Here is a 25,574-nt window from a genome sequence, read left to right as displayed (position 1 = left end):
GCACTCGGACGGTGATGCTCTTGGTAGAGCGATTCCGATTCAAACGACTCATTGAAGGCTTTGTGCGACTCTAGGACGGCGAGCGAATTGCCTGGAATGAGCAATCTCGCATTCAGCAAACGAGTTTCATAATGAAATTCGGGGTTCGATTGGAGAAATGGTTTCCAAGGTAGTTGATGATCGTTGTTGACGGTCAGAGAGGCGGGCAAGTACACCTCGAGTTAGTTGCAAGACAAGATGACCATAAGGATACATCATTTGGAGAAGTTTGCTTCTCTCCTTATCTCGTCGTGATTATAATTCTAGTTTTACACCAGTCCTGAAAACGCAAGACAAAACGAAACGAGACTTTGCAGAATCCTCTCACTTTGTAAAAAATCACAATTTTCATTTCATGATTCCTTGGCCTTTAATTATTTGGGTATAACCACATATGAATTTTTTTTTTTGTATGAAAATTCTTATTGTTGTAGATGCGAAAGAATCTGATAAATTTATCTGAAATATAAAAATATTTCGGTCAACATTATTCGCAAGTTTGAGAAATTTGTGCAGTTTTGGGCAAATAAAATGTCGGATATTAGTCATTACGGCTTCCCTTTGGACAGGCCTTGTTTTTGTTTCCGGCATTACTTGACGACATCAAGACGCGTTGAAATGGCTTGAGAAAATCCTTTTCCGGGTATCCTGAGTGGATCCAGGTGCCTCAGGAAAATCGCATGAAAGCCGAAATGTAGGTTTTCGGCAATCTGTAGTCGGCCGCTGCTCCGCTCAGCTCATGGTATTCATCCATTTACTTTTTTGTTTCGAGACACAATAGTGGGTGTAGTATATCCTATGCGATGCAAAAGATCGGCCTGGTTGCGAAGAATATTCGTCTTCTGCCGGTTGACTTTTGCTCGAACAATGTTCCTGGTGCGGAGTGCAAACTGGGAATTGGAGACATTGACTGGTGACGTCATACGTTACTCCTATCGCTGGATCTGGGCCACGTTTCGTATGAGGAGCGTCGCCCGTTTTACCTACTTCGCGTTTATACGTTTCACCTCGACAATCCTGTTTATATATATATATATATATAGATAAATGTATATATGTACATATATATATATGAGCACAGATCTTGCCGCACCGAGAAAATATTCGAATCGTATATTCACTCCGAGTTTCTTTCCCGCATTTTGTGATTTTGTTCGGAGGACAGAAATCCGGGACACAACTTGTAGAAGTATGTAACATAAACCATAGACCAGAGACCTTAAACATACTTATTTATTGTTATCCAGGATATAAAAAAAAGCTCGGAGCACGGTGAAAATCGTTAGTCAAGTCAAAATAACCCCTGTACAAGGTGAATGAAATTTATCCAAAGCTCGCGTTTCGCTTCGAGGCTATTAGGACACCGGACGGGCGGAAAAAGCTTCGGGAGTCGGTGAAGCGGGACGGAGAAATACGATGGGAGAAATTGATCGCGAAATAGTGTTGACAACTCGACCCCTTGGCTTCGCGCGTCCGTCACTCTGACGGACATGGCGTGCCTGCTCCAGAGGAAAAAAGCTCCTCTTTTCCAGTCTGTCTATATATGTATATATATATATATATATATATATATATATATATATATATATATATATATATATATATATATATATATAATACACGTACAACGTTGTATCGAACCGATCCCCGATTGGGCCTATTTTTATTTCCTCGCGCAGCTGCAACGTCGCCCTCGACATTCTTACACGCAAGGCGGAAGGTTTACTGTTTTGTTATAAATTTTTCAAGAGATACAGAAGCTTCCATCGTGAGACCGGCTAACGAGTATTTCATTGTCAAAGTTTATACCCAGCCGAAAACTTGAAAAATATTATTCTGGACCTAACACAACCCTCGGAAGCGCAAGTGATCCTCGAGGATGACACGCCGTTCGCCCAGGCGATACATTCGGGAATGGCACCAGACGGGGGATGATTCTTTCTTTTTTTTTTCGTTTTTTTTATTGTTATTTTTTTTTCCTCGCCCGTTTTGTGCCGGTTTGCCACGTTAGAATACACTTTTTACAACTCCGTTGGGCGCGCGTTTGGGGGGGAGGGGGGGGCAGAGTATGGCGGAAAACGGAGCCTCAACTTGTTCCTCGCGTTGTCGTTAAAGTGCCTGATCCGTATCCCCGGTGATAAAATCATAAACTTTTCATTTTTTTTTTTTTTCTCCATTCATTCGCAACAAACTGCTAGTTCTGTTTTTTTTTCGTTTTTCCTCCCTCCCCCCACCCCCTTGCAAAGAAGATTGACAACGTGTGATACTTGGTTATATACGTTTTTCTTGGCCTTGTATGTATCCTGCCCTTTTTCCTTACTTGTCGTTTCGTCGTAGAACGAATACGCTGGGAGAGAATAAAAAGAGGAAAGAAAAAAAAAAAACTTTCCCTCGAATTCGAGGGAGGAAGGGCCCTGTGAAAACAAGCTTCTTCCGTTCGGTGTTTCGAGAACTGAGGGCGGAACGAAGACACGTAAAAAATATAGCAAATAATTTCAGGACATTCGTGATACTTTGAGGAACGGATTCAACGGCCCGTAAACGCCAGATGGTCCGGGGACGACTAGAAACTCCAGCATCCCTGATCCGGACCTTCGGGATGTACGTCCCCGCCTATCACCCCTCTTATAATTCTCAATTTCCGCGAGCCATAGGTTCCACTTACCAAATCCGTTTTTACAAAAATATATAGGCTTCTTCGCAGTTTGTCGTGCGTCTTTACGCACAGGCTGGTGGATTTGTTGTTACGGAGTCGGAAGTCGCGTGTCACTGGTAAGCAGGGGGATGAACGCGTGTACGTACATCTGAGACAACTAGGTTATAACAAATATGAAGCACAACACGGATTCCGGCTTATTCTCATCCTTATTTATCGTGTAATTACTCGCGGAGGGAATCCTTGCGGTTATGGTTGTTCTCTTCGCGAGAAGCTTTTTCACTGTTCGTGAAATGAGATTCCATTATTCTCGCCTCGGGAATAACATCCTCATTCGGGTAATACGTCACACCAAATGCCGTCGGTTACGCAGCCTGGATTTTAGCGCTGCAGTGCTGTGCGGTGCGGAGAGTAAAATCTCAATTTCCGGGATACGATGCATGTATGTATCATGTATACACACCTAACCATGCATCTGTAGGTATTTACCTATACGTATACCCGGGAAAAAGAATGAAACGATAAATCCAGAAGTTCAACATCTTTTTATCATCCTCGCACAAAAGCTCCCCATCCTCACTATACAATTCCTTCCAACTTCATGGAGTTATACACACACGCATCCACTAACTCGCTGCTGCTGCTGCTGCTGCTGCTGCCCGTGAAGAGCGAAGTCAATTTACCTCCTGGTCAGCTGGCTAATTGATCAACTATCAATTAGTTTAATGAATCGCATTGTACATCATTAGCAACGTTTCGATTGGATTCGTTCGACAAGTACTACAGTCACTCTTCTGTACCGCTGAACTACCTCTTCACGACCAAACAATCGATTCGTCACAAAAATAGACGATATACACACCTGATGCTGCGAGCTCATTGTCAGACCGCAAACTCTCCAGGGACACGACTCAGAATCGACTTTTTTCCATTTGTACAAATGGTTCTTTTTTATCTGTCGACAATTTTTAGTTAGACACGTCATCGAAGGTTTCAACCACTATGTGACATGGTTGAAACATCGTGGAAAGAGATAGAGGATCAACTCCTCGTCACAATTATCACGTGTTACTTTTTGTCGCGATACGAATTCAACGATTTTCATTGGCTTATTTACTCGGTCGTGTAATACCAATTTTTGCTGTTCAATCAGCAGCTGAAGGGAAAACCAGGGTAAAAACACTACGTGCCGTATGTAGGTACCGGATGGCGAGGCTGGTCTACAGAGGCAGCTGATATTTTGGTGATGCTAACAAGCCGTAGGCTACACTTTGATGCGAAATTATTTGCATGCGAGATGGAGGATCTGCGCGTTCGCTTAGGTTTCGTCCGCCTACTTACAGCCGCCCACTCGAGCTTCGTGTCTGCTAAATTTTCGCTGCTCATTGCCGCTACTCATCATCATACGCAGGATTTCACCACCAAGGTGATCAGATTAGCTTCAAAATGTTTCCAGCTTTTGTTTAGCCCGATGTTCCATTCGTTATCGAGCAATGTCGAGATAAACAGAAGGATGGAACTGCATCTCGTCATTTTACGACACCGATCCACCCTCGTCTTACTACCCTTCTAGCCCAAACGGCTCCAAGTTGTATCCACTAAACGCGCCTCTGTCAAATTTCATTACCCAAGTTAAATCAAGACCCATTCTAAAACTATTCAGCCCGCATTCATCCCCGAAGTATTAACGTACAAGGTGTTCCAAAACGTTTTACCAAAAAGTCTCGGCTTCATCCTCGGTGAGAACTGGCTAAATCAACGAAGCTTTTCTGCTCGATTTTTAACTGTCGCGTCTAATCTATCGGACAGCCTTCTGACCCAAGACTGCAGGTCTTTGGCTGGATATTCATCGAACACACGGTACAAATTTCAGGGCCAAATGGCGTGGGTATAGAAATTTGTGCAAAGTTTCAGATGTGGAATGCCCCTTTATCTTGTAGATCACGGTGACAATATTGCCCAAGGACACTTTAAAACTTCGGTAATAGGGGGCCGCCCAGCTCTCTGCCAAGACGTGAGCCCGATGCCAAATCTGGTAAATTGCCGCGGTCTAACCGTCTCTTCGAATATGCTTGAAGAATTTTCTAAAGCATCATCCGTACCATGGCACTGCCACACCCCAACGCCTGTCCCGTATATCAACGATTTTTCGAAGGCGACGAGCCAAAAAATTCCCTCACCGCTGCGACCATCTAGGCTTCAAGGTCGTCGCGCAGAGTCGTGAAGATCCCTTTTCCACTCGCTGATTCTTGCGGTAACTTTTTAGTACTGGTTCTCATGTATTATTATTCACAGACTTGAAATCCGCTACTTTCGACCCGATTCAGATGATAATCATCTCGCGATACAATCGTCTTGTCATCATTGTGGCTTCGGGAACAGCGTTGTGAACCCCTTGGAGGAACCAAGCAAAAAGCGTTGTACCTTTTTCACATCTGTTCATCTCTACGCAATTCTCGTGGCCTTCAATGAAGCTCAGAGCTTACTTTCAAACAATCCGTCGAAACTGGTTCTCGGCTAAACGACCCTGATGGCAATGGTGTTTAAAGAGAATGCCCGGTCGTTCAGGTGAACATGCCCTTTAACTGGAGTTATTTCGCAAAGCTGCCTCTCGAGAGCATGCTACCATGGTTTTCGCGAAGGCAGCCAGCCAGGCTGTTTTCCCTCGACCCCTTCCGGACCGGGGATTTCGCTCTCGATTTATTTCTTTGCTTTAGTCCGGCTGCGTAATACCGAGCATCAACCAAGGGACTCAATTTTCTCTGAATATGATAAAGCTGTGAGTCTGATACAAACGTTTTGTATAACTCTACAAGCTGGGGGGAGAAAGGAAAGGGGGAAAGAATTCTTCGGGAATGTTGTCTCACCAAAAGTGGAATCTTCTGTTCGTTTATCTCGTCCAGGATGAAACTGGGGCTTCTTTTAAGAGACGGAAAATAAAACCTTCGAGGGACAGTTTTGTGTTTGCCAAAGGGAGTCGCGTGCCTCGCCGTAATTTTTATACTTGGAATTTGACGTTAAGGTACGAAGAAAGTATTTCACCATGTATAATTACATCGACGTTCAAATGCCAGCTCGTCCTCGTATCTTACGATGCCTTAATTTAATCCGAACGGCGGGTCCTTTAGATATTTTCAATATAGGCGTAGACGAAGAGTTATTCTCAGGACTATCGACGCTGTTCACACAACGTCTGCGAAAGATGAGTGCTCCGAGTTTCTTTCGAGGATTTAGTAGACGAGTAAAGAAGAAAGAATCAATGGCGCGGAAAAGTGGTCGTCTATTTTTGCAGTCGCCGTAAGGCTCACCAGACATTTTATCAAAAATAAAGAAAGAAAAAATTGAAAGTAGGTATATCAATCCTGAATAGAGACTAACCGAGGTCACGAGGTCGAGAAAAAGCATGAGACAACAGTTTTTGAACTGGAATAAAGTTTCGAGACGCGTCGCGTCACGTATCGGTAAAAATTTTCAACCAGGAACGCAACACTTCAAAGATTTCGACGCTCAATCATTGATCAGTTTTCCAACTTCCCTGTGCAGCTTGAGTTCACCGCAATTTTCATTTTCCCCATCGATGAGCACGGGGAGATAAGAAGTCGCGGCGAGGGCTGCCGAGACGTATAATTCGTTGAAGTCTGTAGCTTTCCGCGCAGACAACGGATCGAGCTGCTTCTCGGTCTGGCGATATTCAAATGAACCCCTGCAGGCCGAGAGTTTGTCAGACCAAAAAAGCTGGCCACATGAAAAAGAAAAAAGAATATCCGTCAAATTATTCCCACAACGCGTGTGACCAGAGATTCAATTTTCTGCACGAATCGAAGTGCATAAATAACCGACCTGCTGCAGCCCCTCATCGATCGGCAGTGAGTGGACAGCCCGGCACTTTCGAACAACGGAATAATTATTCCGTCTCATCGTAAAACCCAGGGGTTCAATTCATTGATTGGATAACCTTTCTCACCGACGGTTTCCTGCCTCCTTTCCAGCGATTAGTGGAGTTCAAATTAAGCTGTTTCATTCCAGGAATTAACCACTCATCAATTTCAGCTTAAATCTTTAAGGTGCTGCTGCTGCAGAGGCTTTCACTCGAGATCAACGATTTCGTGATTTATTTTTATTTATTTTTTTTTTTTTTTTCTTTATAGCTGCAAAAGTCGGTGACGGTTATACGTACCTCCGGCGTAACAGGAAGGGCAAAATAATTCCTGACTCAGAGGTTAATAAACCGCTTATAACCCAAGCCTGCCAGTAATTAATATAAAAATCCTTTTTTTCATTTGTTATAGCGACCGGGAGCTTTCGTTCCATCCTTCCTCTTCCTTAGTACCAGAAGATGCTCTCGGAGAGATGGGAACGACTAGGCTGGCATCGCTATAGTGAAAAAGTGTGTCTCAGGGACAAAAGAAGGTAAGCCTCTTAAGTATCTCCAGGGAAGCTTTCTCGGGGGTGAAAAATTCGGACACCATTTCCACGACGTTGTTGCGATCAAACCAAGGGACACCGGTGCGCCAATTAGTTGATTACTCCAGCTCAATTATCGACCCCCTCTGGAGTCCACTCGGGCACACCAGTCTGGACATCATAACCGTCCGACCGATAAATGCCATTCGAAGTTCCAACCGTCCGATTGTTCGATTGAAACTCGCCACTCGACTCTTGAGAATTTAGAAGCCGAGGTCGCACTCTGCCAACTTCTTAGCGTGTGACACGCCAGGGTAAAACGTCCGTACAATTAATTCATCCCCGTGTTCATGCAAGTTTATTTCTGGCATTGTCCACCCTCAGAGCGATGTTGGCATTGCTTTCTCCCCCGCTTTTCCCCCGGGTAGGTTAACCGTAATCCGAGTCCTGGGCTCTCCCTAATTTCTGTATTGAACTTGCCCGCGTGATGCTATGCTGGTGCGGCTGAAGCAGGGCGTGTCGGCTGGCTCTTTGTGCTAGCCACAGGCCAACGCTGCGCTGCGCTAGCCGAGGAGTTCCGAGAGTTCGCGCAGAGAGAGCCGTTTCTGGCGTTAAACCGCAAAAGTTAGAAATGTAAATCCGCCTGTTGGCTACGTCCGTTTCCTCGTTTCCTCATTCCCTCCGCAGTTTTCCCTCCGCCTGCAGCCTCTGTCCTGTGTCCACCTACCCGTGCAACCCATCTCCCCCCGAGATCTTTCACATAAATAAATGCATGAGCGTATATCCATAAATAAACACCGCTTGGACAGTGCCCAGAAGCCCACCAACTCACAGAGTTCTGGAATACAGATACGGGAATAATTGCTGTTGAAATTGAAATATATTTTGGAACAGCGCGCTCCCCGTGCCGTCCTTTTATCAAACCACCTTCCTAAAGTTACCGCGGTGAGCTTGCGAGCCACCCTCAACACCTCGCTTACAGTTGTAAATCAGCATAACGATTTTTCGGTTCTAGAAAGTGCCTCGGTGTCGGGTAAGTGCAAGTCGTCTTTCATAAAGTTTTGTAGTATTTCATTGTCGCGTATAGTAACGTGTTTTGGGTACTACTAGAAACAGGCTTCGTAATCTTGAATGCAAAGTCTGAGGAAACCGAAGCTTCAAGTTTGGACTAACGATCTTCTTTTCACCGGAACGCGGATATTTCTGGCACTTCCGACACCATCAGTTAACCCTCCGTTAACCACCCAGGACTTTCTCCTACCTCGGTATCTCAGGAGTGGCACATGGGGGTGGCCTCGGACGAACCCCTAACAAAATCTTCTTCCACCTTAAGATTAGCAAGAGGACGAATTGTTCGTAGGTGGTGACGGTGCGGCGGCGTGAGTGAAAATATAGGTGGCCAACGAAGGGTTGAATATCGAACTGTGGATTGGCCGCAAATTTGGGTTAACCAAGCTCAGCTGAGAAACCGATTAAAACTTGAACCGTTTAATTGCGGTCCTCGAAGAGATACAGAACGTGCGGGAGAAAACTATATATCACCCTCGGCGCCTCGTCTGAGTGGCTGGCTCAGCTTCGGATCAACATTTTCCACCGTTTTGGTGAATTTAGCTACTTTACCGTTGATTATGGCGCTGGTATAAGCACTTTCGAAGTTCCCCACTCCGTTGGTAGGAAAGCCTCGGCTCAGGAGGATCTGAACGTATAATGTACCGCGGTACATTTATAGTTCACTGCTTGCCAGTGTTGTATGCTTGGCTTAGTAAAACGAGGTCTATTGTCCCTCCCCCCCTTCGCCTCACCATTCTCTTTATCTTTTCCTCTCTACCGCTAAAGGTATAAGATAGACTGTAGCTAACAATACGACGTCGCAATAGGCGCCTTCACCTTTTTACCGGACTGCTTTGCTCGTTCTTTTAATTACCCTGTTTGAGGGTTGAATTTTATGCGTTGGAAAAGGTCGAGGATCACAATTGACCGCAGTCCGCCATTTCCTCCCTTCAACCCTCTGTGAATATAATGATCGTTGCGGTATATGTATTGCTGTATTGTACGTATAGGTATGTATGTTCGGAGTTGAAGCGATGAAAACTTTTCCCTCGTTTTCTTTTTTTTTTCTTCTTCTTTTCATTCAATCTCTCCTTTTCTCTGTCTCTCGTAAAATTTATCTCCATTCTGGAAGTTCGCCGTTGAAATCGAGTTAGCTGTATTATAGAATCGTGAGGAAAGAAAAAAATCTCTCGGCCTTTTCCTCTGCAGCCTGAAGGCGTTGATACAGGGGGTGATTCAGGGTGGCGTTACACTGAGGCTACCTTGCCTGGCCTTTCTTCTGAGTCGAGTCGAAATCTGGGGCTGGTCCATTTTATTTTCTCGACGAAAACGTGGCGGGAAAGTTGACGTTTTCACTACAAAGTGCCAGGACAATATATCCACTTTTTTACTCCTTAACTTTCTCATCGAGACCTTACAGGTGTGCCGTTGCCTACACTACCCATGGACCCATGGATGTACACTACAGGTTTATTCGAATCCAATTTCCGGTTCATATTACCCCAAGAATCCACCAGCTGGAGAAATATTTAACCGAGCAGCTTAGGTCAGGATTCATAGCCAGAAATACTGTGTTTTTTTTTTAGAGTTTCTCATCTCGAGATTATTGTGAATCAGATCATTTACGACACATATCAAGGAAATGAAACCAGTGTTTTTTACGCCGTGACGATTTGCATGAATTTCAGTGAACTTTTCATCACTGCAGAGGTACAATACGTAATACACAACTTCTCTCAAACAATGTCGCATTTCAGAAAGCACGCCGTATCCTTCAGACGTCTCGAACCTGAGGAATATTTGCTCAAACTTCAATATCGTGCAGTAATATTCAAGTATGAAACGTCGAATACAGTCGCCTTTGAGTAGTTTCAGTTTATTGTATGATGTCTGAAAAGTGAATAGACGGTATAATGACATCAAGCCTCAACCTTAGTCTCCTTGACGCGACCACAATTGTTGACCAGACTGTGAAGAGAAATCTCAAAATTGAACAATCTTCTGCTGTACCAAAAACCAAGAGGCTGTTTACGTCTCTTTTCTGCTAGATTTCTCTTTCAACGGAATCGATTCTGACGTGATTCCGGACTTTTTCGACTCTGAACTTCAGGGCTGCTTTCAGATTGGCTGGGCGTTTTACGTCCGGTGTTAAAACGCGTGTATGAGTAAAGCATGTGCGCAGAGGTGAAATATGGCGGAAGCAAGCTTATGAGGGGCGCGTTCACGTTTTATTAAAAAATTTTAAGAGAGCAGCAGCAGCCAGTCTTTCGAAGACGCAGCCGAGGAAAAAGCAGCTGCGAACAAGATTCATTAAAGGAAATATAAACGCAAGGCTAAACTGCGAGATCTCTGTAAACACGGTTAGAACGGCTGAGTAAACCTGTAATAAAAGCTACGGTGAAGCTCGGTATTGGCAACGGTTGATTTATACGCGCCAACTGCATCGAAGCTTTCAAGCTTCTGAGATCGGAGTCCATACTTCTTTCCGTCTCTTCTGTTCCTTACGACGACTCCTCTCTCTCTTTCTCTCTCATCTCTCGCCTCGCCGTTTGTCTTTCAAAATTCTTACCTTCTCCTCTCTCTACCCTCCTTTTACCCCCTCTCGCGACATCGTTCTTCTTATACGATCCGGAATTTATTACTTGCTGCGAGCCGCGACAGAGTGACACGTCGTAGAACGAGAGCAACGGCAGCATTCTGCTGGCTACGATCGAACTAAAGATACACCAGCAGTCGGTTATTTACGAGGATGAAATTCCCGGGATCGTGAAGAGAAATTTAAAATTAAGTCGAAACAACTGCACACGGCACCGTCATGGCCGCGGTGGTCGGGGGTGAAATATTTCGCGGATTTACCTCTTTTATCCTTCATATAATATCCCTGATGCGCCGGCTCTGCACCCCCCACCCCCCTGCTTTCACCCCTGTCCAACAATTTTCTCTCATCTTTTATTATGCATCACGGCCGCTAAACGATTACGATTACCGCTTTTTTCATACACCGCGCGAGGGGACGGGTAATGCAATTTTTCATTTCACGCTAGAATTAACACCGCCCCGATGCGCATGCAAGCGTCTCTGCCCACCGACCTGACACGCTCGTGCATCTCGCAATCAGTGCCCCGTCGTGAATTGACCTCTGGAGTTTAATTATCACCCCTGTAAAGCTTGCGGACCGTAACACCGCAGGCACGTCTTTCCAACAGAACTTGCGGCAACGTCACGCGTGTTTTGTACATCTCTGAAAATTTGACTCGACACGGGAGGATGGAAATTGAAGAAAATTAAAACTTGCTATTCATTCGCGAATAACAATATTGTAGGTGAAATAATGAAATTCAATTCCACCCCATCGAATATCGTGAATTGGCATTATTGATATTATTATTATTATTATTATTATTTTTATCGTTCCGTTTAGATTTGTAAGTAAAAATTCACATCGTACAATTACGAAATAATTCTTTAACGAGCTTTAGATCGCAAATTATTTTCTGGTCATAATGAAATTCCTCCGAATGAAAAAAAAAAATACATTGAAGCGATACATTATTCGCAGCAGTTCATATCCGTACGTGCATGCGATGAAAAAAAGGGAGGGGTAGAGGAAGAGGGATGAAAGCTCGAGGCCTGCGGAGCTTTTTCGAAGAAGGGCCGCTGGATCGATGCCATAATCTGTAGCCTGCAGCGAGGCATAGCAGGCTAGAGCACAAATCGATTACGGAGTAGAGGTTAATCTTTATCTAACTTTAACAGGGGCTTAAGAAGTCTGCCGTGCTGCCGGAGGCGAGCTTTTCGCAAGCCTCGCGTATTAAGCTGAGCTGGAAATAAGTGTGCGCCACTTGCAAGAGTTGGATCGCTGCAGGATCGATCGCCGGCAGTTCGATAAATGAGAAATTTTTTCGGAAGTAAATATAAATCGAGCTTTCTCATTTCTCATTTCTTTTACCCTGAGTCACGATTTTAATATTGTATCGTGTTGCCGAAGACACGGTCTCTTGGACACAATTCGGAATCAGAATTTTTTTTCACGGAAGAACTTGCTACAGATGTAAAAAAGCTCTGATTCCTCGGTACAGAGAGCTTCGCAATACCGTCAAACACAATCGAAGAATATCATCCGAGTCTTCGCCGTGTCATCGCGGTCTGAAACTTTCCAACTATTTCAAAAGCGATGCAAATGTTAGGGAGGCGAAGATATGAAACGAAGAAACTTAAACTATTCCAAAACACTCGAGAAGCAGCAGCTGCAATGTAGAATTTCACCGATTATTAGAAATTCTTGCTACCCATCATTCGCAAAACTCATTTACAGTACCCTTTCAAATATGTATGCGAATACATAGCCGTCTGGGACTTGCGCGTTACGTAGGTACATGAAACTCAAACTTCGCGATACCGGAACGAATCCAACTCTTCCAAGTTTCGGAGATAAGTACGTACCGAAGGAAATAACGAGATCCGATTCAAGCCATGCGCTGTAGATCATCGTGGATCTTCTGCAGCTGAAAACGAACGAACGAATTTATTCTCTTTCGTACGGAGTTTGAAGTCGGGATAGCTTGTTGCAAAATGCATTTTCGTCCTGTACTTGTTCGCTATTCTCTATCTTTTCTCTGCCTCTCTATCTCTCTCTTTCTCTCTCTCTCTTATTCCCGAACGGATATCGTTCGATTCCAAAAGAAGACATGCCCACGGGCTTCTTTTTCCTTCCTGTTTATGCCGGTCATGTCCAGGATTCTGGTAAGATACTTCATAACCCTGCCGCGTACAACTCGAACGGACAGATCCGCGTTTGCACGAATAGCATGAATGAATAAGTCTGCCTCTCGCTTACTCTCGACTGAAAAATACACCGCGATTTCTTCGCGGCTTATTGCTGCCGGCTATCACGCCCCTCGATCACTGCACCCTGCACCATGCGCTTACATATTGCGATGCTGTATCCAGGGGAGCCTTCGGATCGTTGCATTTTTCAAAATTTACCCCACCGTTCTGGATCGCTCGACGATCAATTTGTTGAAAACTGTTGACGCTGATAGGAACTGGATGAACCAGTCGTTTCTTAGAAGAATTAATGAAAATTAATGTCTGCAGTTTTTGCAATGCCTTAAAATGTCAGAAATACATGACTGTATTAATTTTACCCAATTATTTCGAAAGTTTAGAAAAAGTCACAATGCTCGTACGTCTCAGCTGATAATTACCTCGTTATCCTGTCTGTACCGTAACTTACTTAACGAGATAGAAATCACACATCAGTCAATGAATACTAGCTATGTCTAGTTAATCCTTAAAATCTCGCAAACTCGCTTATATCGCATAACATACGTTATAACATCAAAGCCGATGCGGTTGTATAAGTCTAAAGTCGGATAATACGTAATTCGACTGGGAAAATGCTCACTTCTAATGAAATTATGGGGATCCATGGTCCAGCGTCAAAGTCGGTTCCTCTCAAAGCCAGCCGTAATGATCCACACCCATCAAATATTATACTCGCTTTCAAAGTGTCCACCGGTAACGGTGGTAACCGAATTCCACATATGCGAAACCACGCTCGCGGTTTCTATCCGAATCAGTTATGGTCTGTCCATATTTTAAACTCGCTACGCCGCGCCGAGTCCTTTCCGGTCTTCGCTGGCTGCCCGCCACCCTCCCAAGTCATTTATTCAACTATTCGCACACAACCATCATCGAACCGCCAACACCGCATTCGCTATTTCAATCCCAAATTTGATTCACTTATCATCAGCGTCAGCGCAGTGTTCGTGGATTTTAAACGTTTCCAATCGGGTTTTCCACCATTTGATGCATTTATAATGCAATAATGTGGGGCTAGAAGTAAAGAAAGCTCAGAAAATAGAAGAGGATCATCAAGGATGGGATGATTTATTTTATAGTGTTTCTAAGATGTGGAAAGTTGGAGTATAGAGAAATCAAAAAGTAGCAGGAAATCAAGAAAAATCGTGTAATAAAATAATATTCTTAAAATTGATCTTTGAAAATCGATAGTCTAACTCTTCTATTTTCTAATCCTACCAAAACTTTGACACATGATTTTCACAAAACTGGGAGAAAAATGTTTTCCCAAATTATTACAACTAATGATTAAAAAATCAAATATGTAATAACGATATGCTCAGAATTACTCAGATATGTGTTCAAAGTTTTAGTCTGAAGTACTTTTAACTTCATCAGGATTAAGCTTGAAGCGTGAAAGAGAAAGATGTGAGTCTGATTGCAATCGGATGAAAGATCAAACGATTTCCACGTGCTTTGAAAACTAGGAGAAATCGAAATTGTTATCCCCGTAGAATAATACGGCCTGAGAAGTGTTCCCAAGAAAATCTGTATAATATATTCTTGTGCGTTTATAATATATGGGAAATAATTTTAGCCAAATGACGATAATGGCTGGAGGCTATCATATCTGCAGAATGATGAGGAGAACTGCTGGAGAATTTCCCTCCGCCCGGCACGTGTAAGCACTTACTTACAAGTATATTTCGGAGGCGGGTTAATACTTGTATGTGTATACATGGGCTGGTACATAGGGTGCGTTCCTACGAGTACCTATATGTACCTACAATATCCGCAAGGGTGGATAGGTCTAACGGGGCGTAGTTATCAGAGAGAAAATAGAGCGCAACGGGTGAAAACGCTCTCGGGGTTGATGATGCCGTACTTGCCCTCGGTAATTCCCTTAATACTTACGAGAGAAATCGCGCTATCTTCTTTCCCGAGGCTTATTCTACGCCGGCGAGGAAGCCGGGAGGAATTAAAAAAGGAGGAATCCATTCTCGAGGAGCTCAGGGCTTCGAGATGCCGCGATGGGTACTCGATAGTTAATGGATTTACCACAACGAAATTATTATTGACATGGGGTTTGACCGCGGTGCGGATATTCAGATTTTAGGGTTATACAACCCTAACGCCAACTTTAAGGCACTCAATTATTACTCCGATATCAAGTTTCGCTAAATTATTTAGTCAATGGTTACCGGTAAGTTGGATGAATTAATATTTCTACGACAGTTATAATGTATTTAATAAATTGATCGTATCCGTGATCAATTTGTTTTTTTTTTTTTTTTTTGCAATGTAATTTAACGACTTTCGTAAGTCTGGGATTGTAGGCAATGCTACGAATTTTTTTTCCAAATTTTACCTACAGACATAATTATCTTTTCGAATTTCCTTGATTTTTGTCAAAGGTTTTAGTGCAGGTCGATGTCTCGGAGAATTTTCAAGTTTTCAAAACTCGCAAGCTTTCGGAATATTTCCTGAACTTCGCTGTTCTTTCGCAAAACAATTTTTCATTCATTGATTTCAGCTTATTGCTCGTTTCATTCGGAACACTATTCTCTAAAAAGTATCGCTGAAAAGTATTGATTTTATTAAACGAGGCTCGTTGAAAAACGCTCGAGTAATTTTTTTTGCTCTGCGAGTCGATCATAGTCAGATCAGAACTAGACATTTCTTGGATTTCTATTTCCTCCGGCAAAATTTTGGTTCTTCACGCCAAGATTGTCTCAAGATATTCAATTTTCCGTATAGAATCGGGGAATACGTACCGGAAACAGTGAGGTAAACGACCCTGATCAGCGGGGGATGGGCGGTGACCTGACACTCGTAGACTCCGGCGTCTAACTCGGTCACGTAGCGCAGCAGGAGGCGCCAGTCGTTTGGGGGTTGATAATCAAGCGACAGCCTAGCGTCGTTTGAGTACGTGAACGTCTTGAAGGTCAGAAGGTGCAGCTCGTCGCCCCTCTTACGGACCCAAGAAACCTGCGGAAATAAAAACGCAACTAAATGAGATGTGGACCAGCAGGTCCACTTTATGTTTGATTTCTTTTTTTTTTTGTTTAATTCTCACATCGAAATTTAATTTGTACTTTGTACTTTTTATTTCACTTAGTTATATGGTAAAAAATGGTTTAATCAACCAAAAAATTTTAGTTAAGCTTACGCTTGGTCCGAAAAGACCGCGATTGCATTCTTGTCACACAACATACTATTTTTTTTTCTCGATAATTCTCAAACTGATTGATTCTCTGGTTGAATATTTCAAAGAAATTGAGGAATTATCGGTAATTCAACGATGATTAATGATTAATTGCTGAGTGAGAATTCATTTTTCAGCAGTTTGCAGAGTTAATTGTTATATATTACATTCCCATCTAAGAAAAAAGTGTACGATTAATCGTAAGGTGTTGAAAAAAAAAAAAAACTGATCTTTTGCCGCTAATCTTGAGACTCGGTCTTCAATTAGTTGCCTCTGATCTTGAGTAATTAACACTCGACGAGGCTCGAGGAGCTCCCTAGAGCCTTTACTGCCTCTAACTATGGGGCGTTCCCAAATTGTGAGTTACTTTGCAGGGCGGAGAGAGGATGATGCTCGCCAGAGGGAGATCTCAGCGTTCTGCCGAATGGGATATTGCTTATTTCGTGAGAATGGATCTATGCAGAGGATGTGCGACAAGTGGAAAGGATCAGACACTTGAGTACGTTGATTTCCACTTTCTGATTATCTCACGTTTCCTGCACACGTCAACTTCTCCCGTATTGTGGGCATAGAATTCTCCCACGCTCTTCGCAGCCTCGCCTTCACTTTGAGGAATAATTATTAACCCCTGCAGAATAGCGTAACAAGTTCCTTGTCAGAGTGTTTCGAATGTTCGACCTTCGACCTCGATCTACCTACCCAGAAATCTAATTCGGCAATTGTTGGCTTCGATACCACCTCTGATTACCTTTCACAGCCTTTGTCGCACGACGTTTTGTCCATAATAATAACAACTTTGCGACATGGTCTCGAATGGTTTCTGAGCAGGTGTGTAATCGATTGCCGTTTCGAGGCATCGTATTCGCAATTATTGATGGAAAGCTAAACGAGGATCTAACGAATTCTGAATTCGTATTTCCATTTTCTTTTATTAAATTTAGACCGTAAAACAGTCAAGGAAAATTTAGAGAGAAGAGATCGAATTTAAGTTACAACAGCTCTAGCAAAATTCAACTGGAATCTCGAATCTGATTTATATATGGCACCCCAAGGCAGTTTTCTTGAGAAATTTGTTCTGATCTTCTCTCCATATTTTGGCAATAACGATTCTTTCGTGAAACAAGTGACTTTTTCAATCGAGAAGACCCACCACTTTTCTCTCAACTTCACCATCGTCAAACTTTATCAATATCGTCTCCGTATACACATGAAACATAGAAAAGCTTTGAATCGAAAATATAAGGTACAAGGGAAATACAAATTGTATAAAACCGAAAGATCTCGCGATATGCGAGAACTTTTCCTTCGACGGTCCTTATTTTCTATAATCTTAAGTCTTTCGTTCGTATTGACTTCACCGAATTCCGTAAATTTCTCAAATTCGGACCTCAGCACGAGGCACAAAAGGTCTTCACCTAATCCTCGGTATTCTTTCCGCCTTTCCCACTTTCGGCTCATCGATATACGTATTTTCTTGTCATAAAATGGGCATAAAAGAAGAGGCAGAGGTAAAATACGATTCAATTTCGCATGTTCGGGTGTATGAAAATTGACGGATCGAAATCCGGCTTCTTGATATGAATTTTGAGGGTATCGCCTTGGGCAGGTAAGTACATTACTTTTCTATAGGTTTCGGGAGAAAAGCGCGTAGGTAGGTACCTACGGGGCATGGGGCTTACAGGGTGGACCTTCGGTTGAGCGGATTACCTTTCATCTTGGCCGTTGAATATACCCTCAAAGATAATTATTTTCCTCGAATGGGTCAAAGCCGGGTGGAACGTCCGGATCGTCCAGGGCCCTTGCACCCTGGAGGCTGGCGAAGACCCTCGAGAAATCAGATGACCTTCGGTATTACAGATTAGGGCGAACAGATATATCTACATTTGAAACTTTCGATCACCGTCGATCCTTCGACCGCGAGATCTCGGGGCTTCGATTTGAACCAAAGTCGGAAAGGCTGAATAAAAAAGGAACACAATATCGCAAATGTGAATAAGAAAAATCAGAATTTATCGATAATGAAACGTATGTTAGACTGATTTATAGCGAAATAATACACTGATGAGATTTCTTTTCAGAAACTGTGGTTAATATTTTTTTTTTAAATTAATACGCCTCTTCAAATTCCCTGAAGTCTTGGTTTTTAACACATGCAGGAGAGAGGCGGGTGAAACGGGACTCTTAAGGGGGTGGAATAACGTTAGAACAATTTTACAAAGCAATTTTATTTTCTTTGGCCTAAATATACATTTCAAGCGTTGTCGACATTTTTTTAAATCTCATTTGATTATACGGAGAGCCTATTTTGCTCACTAGGGTCAATTTTGCCATCCTCACCCCTACAAATATATTTGAAAAGTAAAATTTATTTCAGTTGAAGTCTCAAAATCTCTTGAAACAATTAAAAGGCATATTTGACCGTAAAAATAATAAAATTCAGATTAATTATCGCTATTCTCGGACAAGTTTGCAGCGAACGTCAATTTATAGCTGAGCGTTTTTTGCGAAAAAGTTTTTCATTCGTGGTCAAGATAAATATTCTAAGTACGGGCAGACTTTATTAGAGCAGCTGCGCGATCGTCTAACGATGAGGAGAATTTCGGGCTCTAGTGACGTGCCGTTAATTGATTGTACATCTTCTATATGTATAGGTACATACGTATGTATATATAATATATATACGCCATCGCTCAATTCGTTTGGGGAAAAGTTATTCGATTAACCACTCGGAACGGTCGTTGAAAGCGCGTGCGAAGCAGGCTGCAGGGCCTCAAAGAAACTGCCGGCTGAATCAAAGTCAGCTCTGTAAGGAATTTGAATATATAGGCTGATAAAACTTTGCAGAAGGGGTGAGTGAATTTGCGAGATCGACGAAAATTTGCAATTCAATACTACCGAGCGATCGGGAACGCGTGGATTAAGTACGACAAAATTATTCTTCTCTCTCCTGACGGTTGCAGGACTCGTGTTGCCGTTCATCGCGCTTTTTGGTCCTTGCTGCAGAGTATCGTTAGATCTTTGGAAAAGTCAGCACGCCTACTTAGTGCGGCTTAATTAAACACTGTATGCACGGCTTTGCATCTCGCAACTCGCGATGCGATGCCTCAAAGTTTACGGCAATTAAGAGATTTTCCACAAGTTACTCAAGCAGTTATATATGCAACCAAACCAAGTTTACGATCCACGGCTTTATTTATCCAATTTTTCTTCCACTCGTTAAATTTCACCTCTTTTCTACCTCGTGGTTGTAATAATTTCTCGGCGCCGTTTCTAAGCGAAGGAAGAAAAAAATCATCGCGAACCTTTTCAACGTTTGAGAAGATGTCGGTGGGGAAATTTTTTTTTTTTTTTTTTTTTGTATCTACTCGTTAGTTAGATTTTTTCGAGGAATAAAATTTCGGCACCCGGAAAGAATTAGGCCGTAATTCATTTTCAAGCAGAGCTTCGTCACTTGGATTAACGACATTGCGATTAAAGTAGGTACACAAACTTATAAATTACATGCATATAATTGAAATGAGATTAAAATTTGAGGGAATCTCTCGAAGTGATCAAGAAGCTGGATTTCCGAAGTCAAATATTACCGCAGAGAGGAAGCTGTTTGATCACGCATAAGCAAAATACTCTTCGGAACTCGATTAACGAATTCCGACTTTGAGAGGTGCGAGAAAATTCCGCGAGTTTCTCATTCCTGATGAAATTCTGCAGTCTCAACCCCCGTCGAGGCAGGCAAAGTTAAACAATCATTAGATGTTAAGGTCCCTGGCGGTGCCGAGCGGCAATCCGTGTTTTCCTACCTTTAAGAGAGGCCAGGATGCGAAGGCGAGGCCGTTTGTCACTATTATAAATGAATCAGGAGTGAATAACGAGAATCTTAGGAAGTTTGGAGCTCGAGTCACGCCGAAACTTGTTATATACGATTCGTTTTACACCCTTTGGACATACGGTTACGCGAAAATGTGTTAATTTCGACGGTCCCCGAAGGTTGAACTCGGTCATTCACCCCAATTCAGCGTAGCATATGTATAGACATTGGGGCGTTTTCAGAAAAACACTAGCCGGAAAAACGGTTTTTTTTTTCGATACTTTTCATCACCATGAAAAGGAAAGAGTTTGTCGTTCTGTCTGACAAACTTCCGCAATGATCTTGAAAACGTTCGAGTAAAAAGTCTGAAATTGATAGGAATTGGCAGCCGAATGGAAAAGTTTTGATGGAAAAATTAAAGAGAGAATTTCTGAAAAATAGAATATTTACAAATTTTTTCAAAAACAAATATTGAAACTGAGAAAAACATGATTGTTCGTTTACAGGACAACAGGTTGTCCAACTTATTCTAAAAACCTGTTTTCCGTATTAAAAAGGTTCGAAAACGTAAGGATTCGTTGAAATTGGAAAAAGTGATTTTCGACCAAAACCAATACTTTCCTTAAGTACAACACCAAAGGTGATGAAAGGTAATAATTTGTTAATGAAAAGTAAAAGTCACGAGCGTTCCACGTTACAAGGAAGTTAATCCTCATTTGATTTTTCCCTTTTTTTTAACCATCGTTTATTTTTTTTATTTTTCTTGAATTTATGAAGAAATTCAATTATTATTTCTTTACTGAAATTTATCTCCCCAAATTAATAGTTTGTATTACACAGTTCCTCGTTTTTCAAAGGATCGAATCGTTGCGGAAAAGTGGGACAATCGTAGCAATTATGTACGTGAATAATGTTTGTGCCAAATCTCGTCACGTCAGATTGCGTGCGAAACCGTTGGCTCCGAAAGACTTTCCTGCATTATTTTTACCATCATTATTATTATTGTTATAATAAATTTCATTTTTTACAATCATATCCGTCAGGATATACCCGCACGATCTTTCGTGCGAACCGTTATCGCGAAATGCGTTAATATTCTCTGATTACTAGCCTTGATTTCTTATTCTTCTTCTTCTTCTTCTTCTTCCTCTTCTTCTGCTGGGGTTATACCAATTGCTATCGACACGCGATACTGAGATTTTGCTGACGTCAAGGTGGGCAAGATGTTTCGGGAAGTGCGCTGATTTCGACGCGTTTTTAGGGAGAGGATGAAAATATAGAAGGATCAAAAAATTTAAGGTCCATAATATCGAAATTTACTTTGATTTTTTTGATCGAATTTTAGTGTTTTTTTACTTATTTTTACTGAAAATATTTTACAGATGGTTTTTTCCAGAGTGTATAAAATAGATTCATTTGTGTAAGTACAACTGAACTCAGAAAAAATATGTCGAGATTTAGTCACGTCATCAGAAAATAAGCGTAAAAACATTACAACTGAATCAAAAACTCCGGAGTTTCATCATTTTGAACCTTGTAATTATGAAATCTTCTCAAATTGTTGATATCGCAGCTTGCGTTGTTTAATTTTCTCAGATATGTGTCTATCACAGAGTAGAGATGCTTTTTCATTCATATTCTTGATCATCTTTGCGAATAATACTGCTTGAAAATTTTTCAAACGATTAATAGCGTTTTCCCTACTTTTCTTTCGATCACGTATTACATGGAAATGGGACGATTTTTTTTTATTGTGAACTACTAAAATGGATCCATCATTACAAATTCTGGAAGTATGACCTTGTGTTAGTTATCAGTGAGCAAAAAAAACCTCTACCTACCAATTTCTATCAAAATCGAAATATTTTTAGACTTTTTTTTTTCCACCATAGTGGATCGCTATTTTGGATTTTGCAATCTGACTTCAGATTTACCATCAGCTATTCAACAAACCGACGAGTACCTGCCGTTTTCTTCAAAATCCGAATGTCGTAGGTTTTTTTCAGCTTATCAAAAATGCCAAATATAAATTTTGCGAATCTGAGCTTAGATTCGTGATTAATAACCCAAAAAACCTCGCCGTACCAATTTTTATTCTAATCCATTCACCCATTTTCACGATATCATCATTATTATTTAATTCTTTGGAATTTCGTTATTTAAGATAATTGAAAAAGTGCTGAACGGATCAAAGCCAAAATCTAACAAGTTCCAAGATTGAACTGCTACAGTGATTGAGACCTGAATCATTTAAATCTGGTAATTCGTTTTCGAGATATCATCGAATAAAAAATTTCATCACACACATACACATACCTACATACATAAACACACACAGACGTCAATCTGAAAATGATTGGAGATGATTTTCTGAATTTCAAAACGAGGAGATCTAGTGGAAAACTAAACTTTTCATTTTCGGGGGGTGACTATAATAACATCTTTTTTCTCTGAAAACAATGAAACCAAAAAAACGGTAAACTAATAAATAATTATAGTATTCAAGCTCCGTCAGAAAAAAACGAAAAAAAAAATGCAATCCAAATTCCAAACTCTCAGCCTGCATCTCGAGGCTGATAACCATAAAAAAAATTCGAAAGTCGAATAGGGCAGATTGGCCGGGTAATTAGAGAAGCAGGGAGCGCAAGGATCGGTGGAACGATTGACGTGAGTGTCGTCTGAAGGCATCGAGTTTGGCGCAAAAAGAGCGAAGTAGCTGCTGGGGCGATAAGGGGTGACAGAGGACGGCGACCGCAGGCGGGGCTAAGAGCAGGGCGCAGCCGAGGGTGGATCTGTTTATCCAAACACGTAATGGCGGGTTCTCCAGAGTCGAAAGAGCTTCGAGGAGCTTTCAACGCACCTTATTTAATCAACCGGATTCCCCGCGCACGCGTCCAGGGGGTGCAGACACCCTTTGTTGCATCTTTCAAGCCCCCAGACCTCGACCACCCCTCTCTCTCCCTCTCTCTCTCCTTTCTCTCTTCGTCCCTGCATATGTTTATACGAATATTTTAGTGCATCGAGCCAACGGAACAGTAGAGCTTTTCCAGAGAGGTTTTTTTTTTTTTTTTTTTTTTGGTTTCTTTCTACCCCTTTTCGACTATATGCGAGTTTTTTGAATTCTGATCAGTTGCGGGTTGGAATACCGAGGGAGTTGATAAACCGAATGGGTTTATTTTTTTGGGGGGGCGAGGGGGGGGGGGGGGTCGTCGCGTGGTCGAGAATTCATACCGTTCATCGATTTTATTACAGGATAGACGTGCGAAGAAAAGTTTTGATATCGGTGCTAATTCAGTTTAAATCGTTTCATAATTGTTCGAAATCTATTAGTTCATTTCATCGATTTCACTTTATGATGGTTCGTTTTATGATTCGCGGAACATCAATTCTAAAAAGTCACTTAAGAGACATTCTCAACTAAAAGTAAGTCTGGTGGAATATATTGATTACTTTATGATAAGATGAAAATATGAAGAAAATCAACCACGATAAAGACGATAAGAAAATTAAATTTGAATAATAATAATACCGAAAGTTGAACCCAACATTACTTAACAAATTTTTAAAGAATGATTTTTTTTATCAGGTGAAACGAATTCATTAATTTTTCTGAATACACATGAATTTTCTAAAAAATTATCTCATATTGTTGAAAGTTACGTTTTTGAAAATTTTAAGTTTTGAAAAATAGAGGAAAAATTGTGCCTTTTCGATATGCTTTCGTAGAGACGTTGTACATTAGAATTAAAAAGTTTCCAAGGCACTGAACGAATAGTTTCGTAAATATATTCTTTACAAATTTTCGTAAACGGAAATTTCGAAAATATGAGAAAATTTTGTTAAAATTCATGTGTCTGCAAAAAAATTAACGAATTCATTTCACGTAGCAAAAAAAAAAAACATTCCCTTAACAAGTTTTTGTTCAAACAATTTATTGATAAATTTTGTTCATTGCTATTATTAAAATTTAACTTTCTTATCGTGTTTATTGTAGTTGATTTTTTTCAGATATTCATCTTATCACAAAGTATTCAATATTTTTGACTAGATTCACTTTTGATTGAAAAAATGTATGACCAATACATCCTTAACCAGATTGTTTTCTGTTTAAAATAATTTTTAAAAGTTGAACATCCAACAAGGTCAAAATGATATATAAAAGTGTTTTGGTAAATATTTCAAAATTGTTTTTAGAACAAAATGAGCTATCGTAGAGTAAAATCGGACCAGTGTTCTAGATTTTCAATTACTTCGAAGCGATTTAAATTCGAGAAGCAATATCCAAACTTTTCTTTATGTATCCGCTGTTTTATATTTTTGAATTTTGTTCAAACTCTCGGGTTACGCTTACAGTTTTCTTCTCTTCACTTTTCTGTTACACATCTTACAATATAACTCCATTTTCCTCTCGGTCTGAGTACAGATATCAAATTTCCTTTCACGTGCTGAGTGCACCTGAAGATTCGATCATCTCAGACTATTCGTGTCAATATTATACTCGTAGTTCTTCACTCTCCTTCGTAAATCGTAAGAATTAATGATTCATTTTGAAACCGTCATCTGTCTGCAATGCAAAGTTCTTCCTCCTCTCAAGACTCGATCGTAGTATTCGTATATCTTATGGATCGATGAAGCTTCTTAGAATTCTTGAAACAGCTCACTCATCTGTCACGTTTCTTTCCTGATCGGAAATTTACTTTAGTATCCAATATAAATTGATGGCAGCAGTGAAAGAAACATGAACTCGAGTTTTACGTTTTTACTGCATATTTTTCATTTCTTTCGTGAAATTATTTATCGAATTTCAATAAAATACTTCAATATATTACTGTAATATTCTGCAACTGCAGAAAAAAAATTTTCTGTAAATAATCCTTTTCTTCTGTAACAATTGTTTGAATAATTTTAATTTTGTATAATTTCTTCCAGCATTCTGTTTTAGATTTTCTTTTTTCTTCGGGTTTTTACGTGTAACTTGAAACCTTGACTCGCATTTCTTTCCGTAAAATCGTCACACTTCAGATGAAATTCTCTTACTGGTTTGAACGTGAATAACAATCCAGCAGTCCAGTGAGTGAATAGAAAAATCAATATACACATTAGGCCTGTTAAATTATCGTTTAGACTGAATCGAATATCCAATCCCACCATGAAATTTGACGAATAAATGAGTCTCGTGGATAAATCGAATTTCTTCCAGTCGCAGAGGCGCAGAAAATCGCTGTAAGTATCAAAAGATTTTTCGCAAACCATCAGAATCTCGCACTAAACTATGCTTCGGAGGAATGCGATTGGAAATCTTTACTCGAGTGTGAAAAAAAGTGTAAAAAGGAGATTTGCGTTCCGAAAAAATTTTCGTAAATCCTACACGCATATATATAACATATACCTCATGCCTCGAAATATTTTTCGCCGCAGTTTCTCAATTCTCAGACATTTTATCCGCAAAAGCTGATATTTTGTATATATAGTTATACAGAACGGAAAATCTGATATATAAAAATCTCAGAGTTTTGCGTTACTCTGCGGCGGATTCTGATCTGCGTTGTACCTGCATTCAAAACGATCCAGTTCAACCCCCGCCCCCGGTAAAAAAGCCACTTTACTTTTCC

At 41.1% G+C, this 25,574-nt stretch overlaps 1 protein-coding gene across 1 annotated transcript in view; it reads right to left on the bottom strand.

The window, feature by feature from the left end:
* The window catches only part of LOC124405617 (obscurin), a 189,112-nt gene that overhangs the window by 56,780 nt on the left and 106,758 nt on the right, over positions 1-25,574 (bottom strand). The window contains exon 6 of the mRNA XM_046880648.1: positions 15,727-15,940. Coding sequence (XP_046736604.1) covers positions 15,727-15,940 — 214 coding nt within the window. The remainder of the gene's footprint in view (positions 1-15,726; positions 15,941-25,574) is intronic.

The sequence above is a fragment of the Diprion similis genome, chromosome 4, assembly GCF_021155765.1.
Source record: "Diprion similis isolate iyDipSimi1 chromosome 4, iyDipSimi1.1, whole genome shotgun sequence".
In the NCBI taxonomy this organism is placed as follows: Eukaryota; Metazoa; Arthropoda; class Insecta; order Hymenoptera; family Diprionidae; genus Diprion; species Diprion similis.
This window is presented reverse-complemented; position numbering and strand designations above follow the sequence as displayed.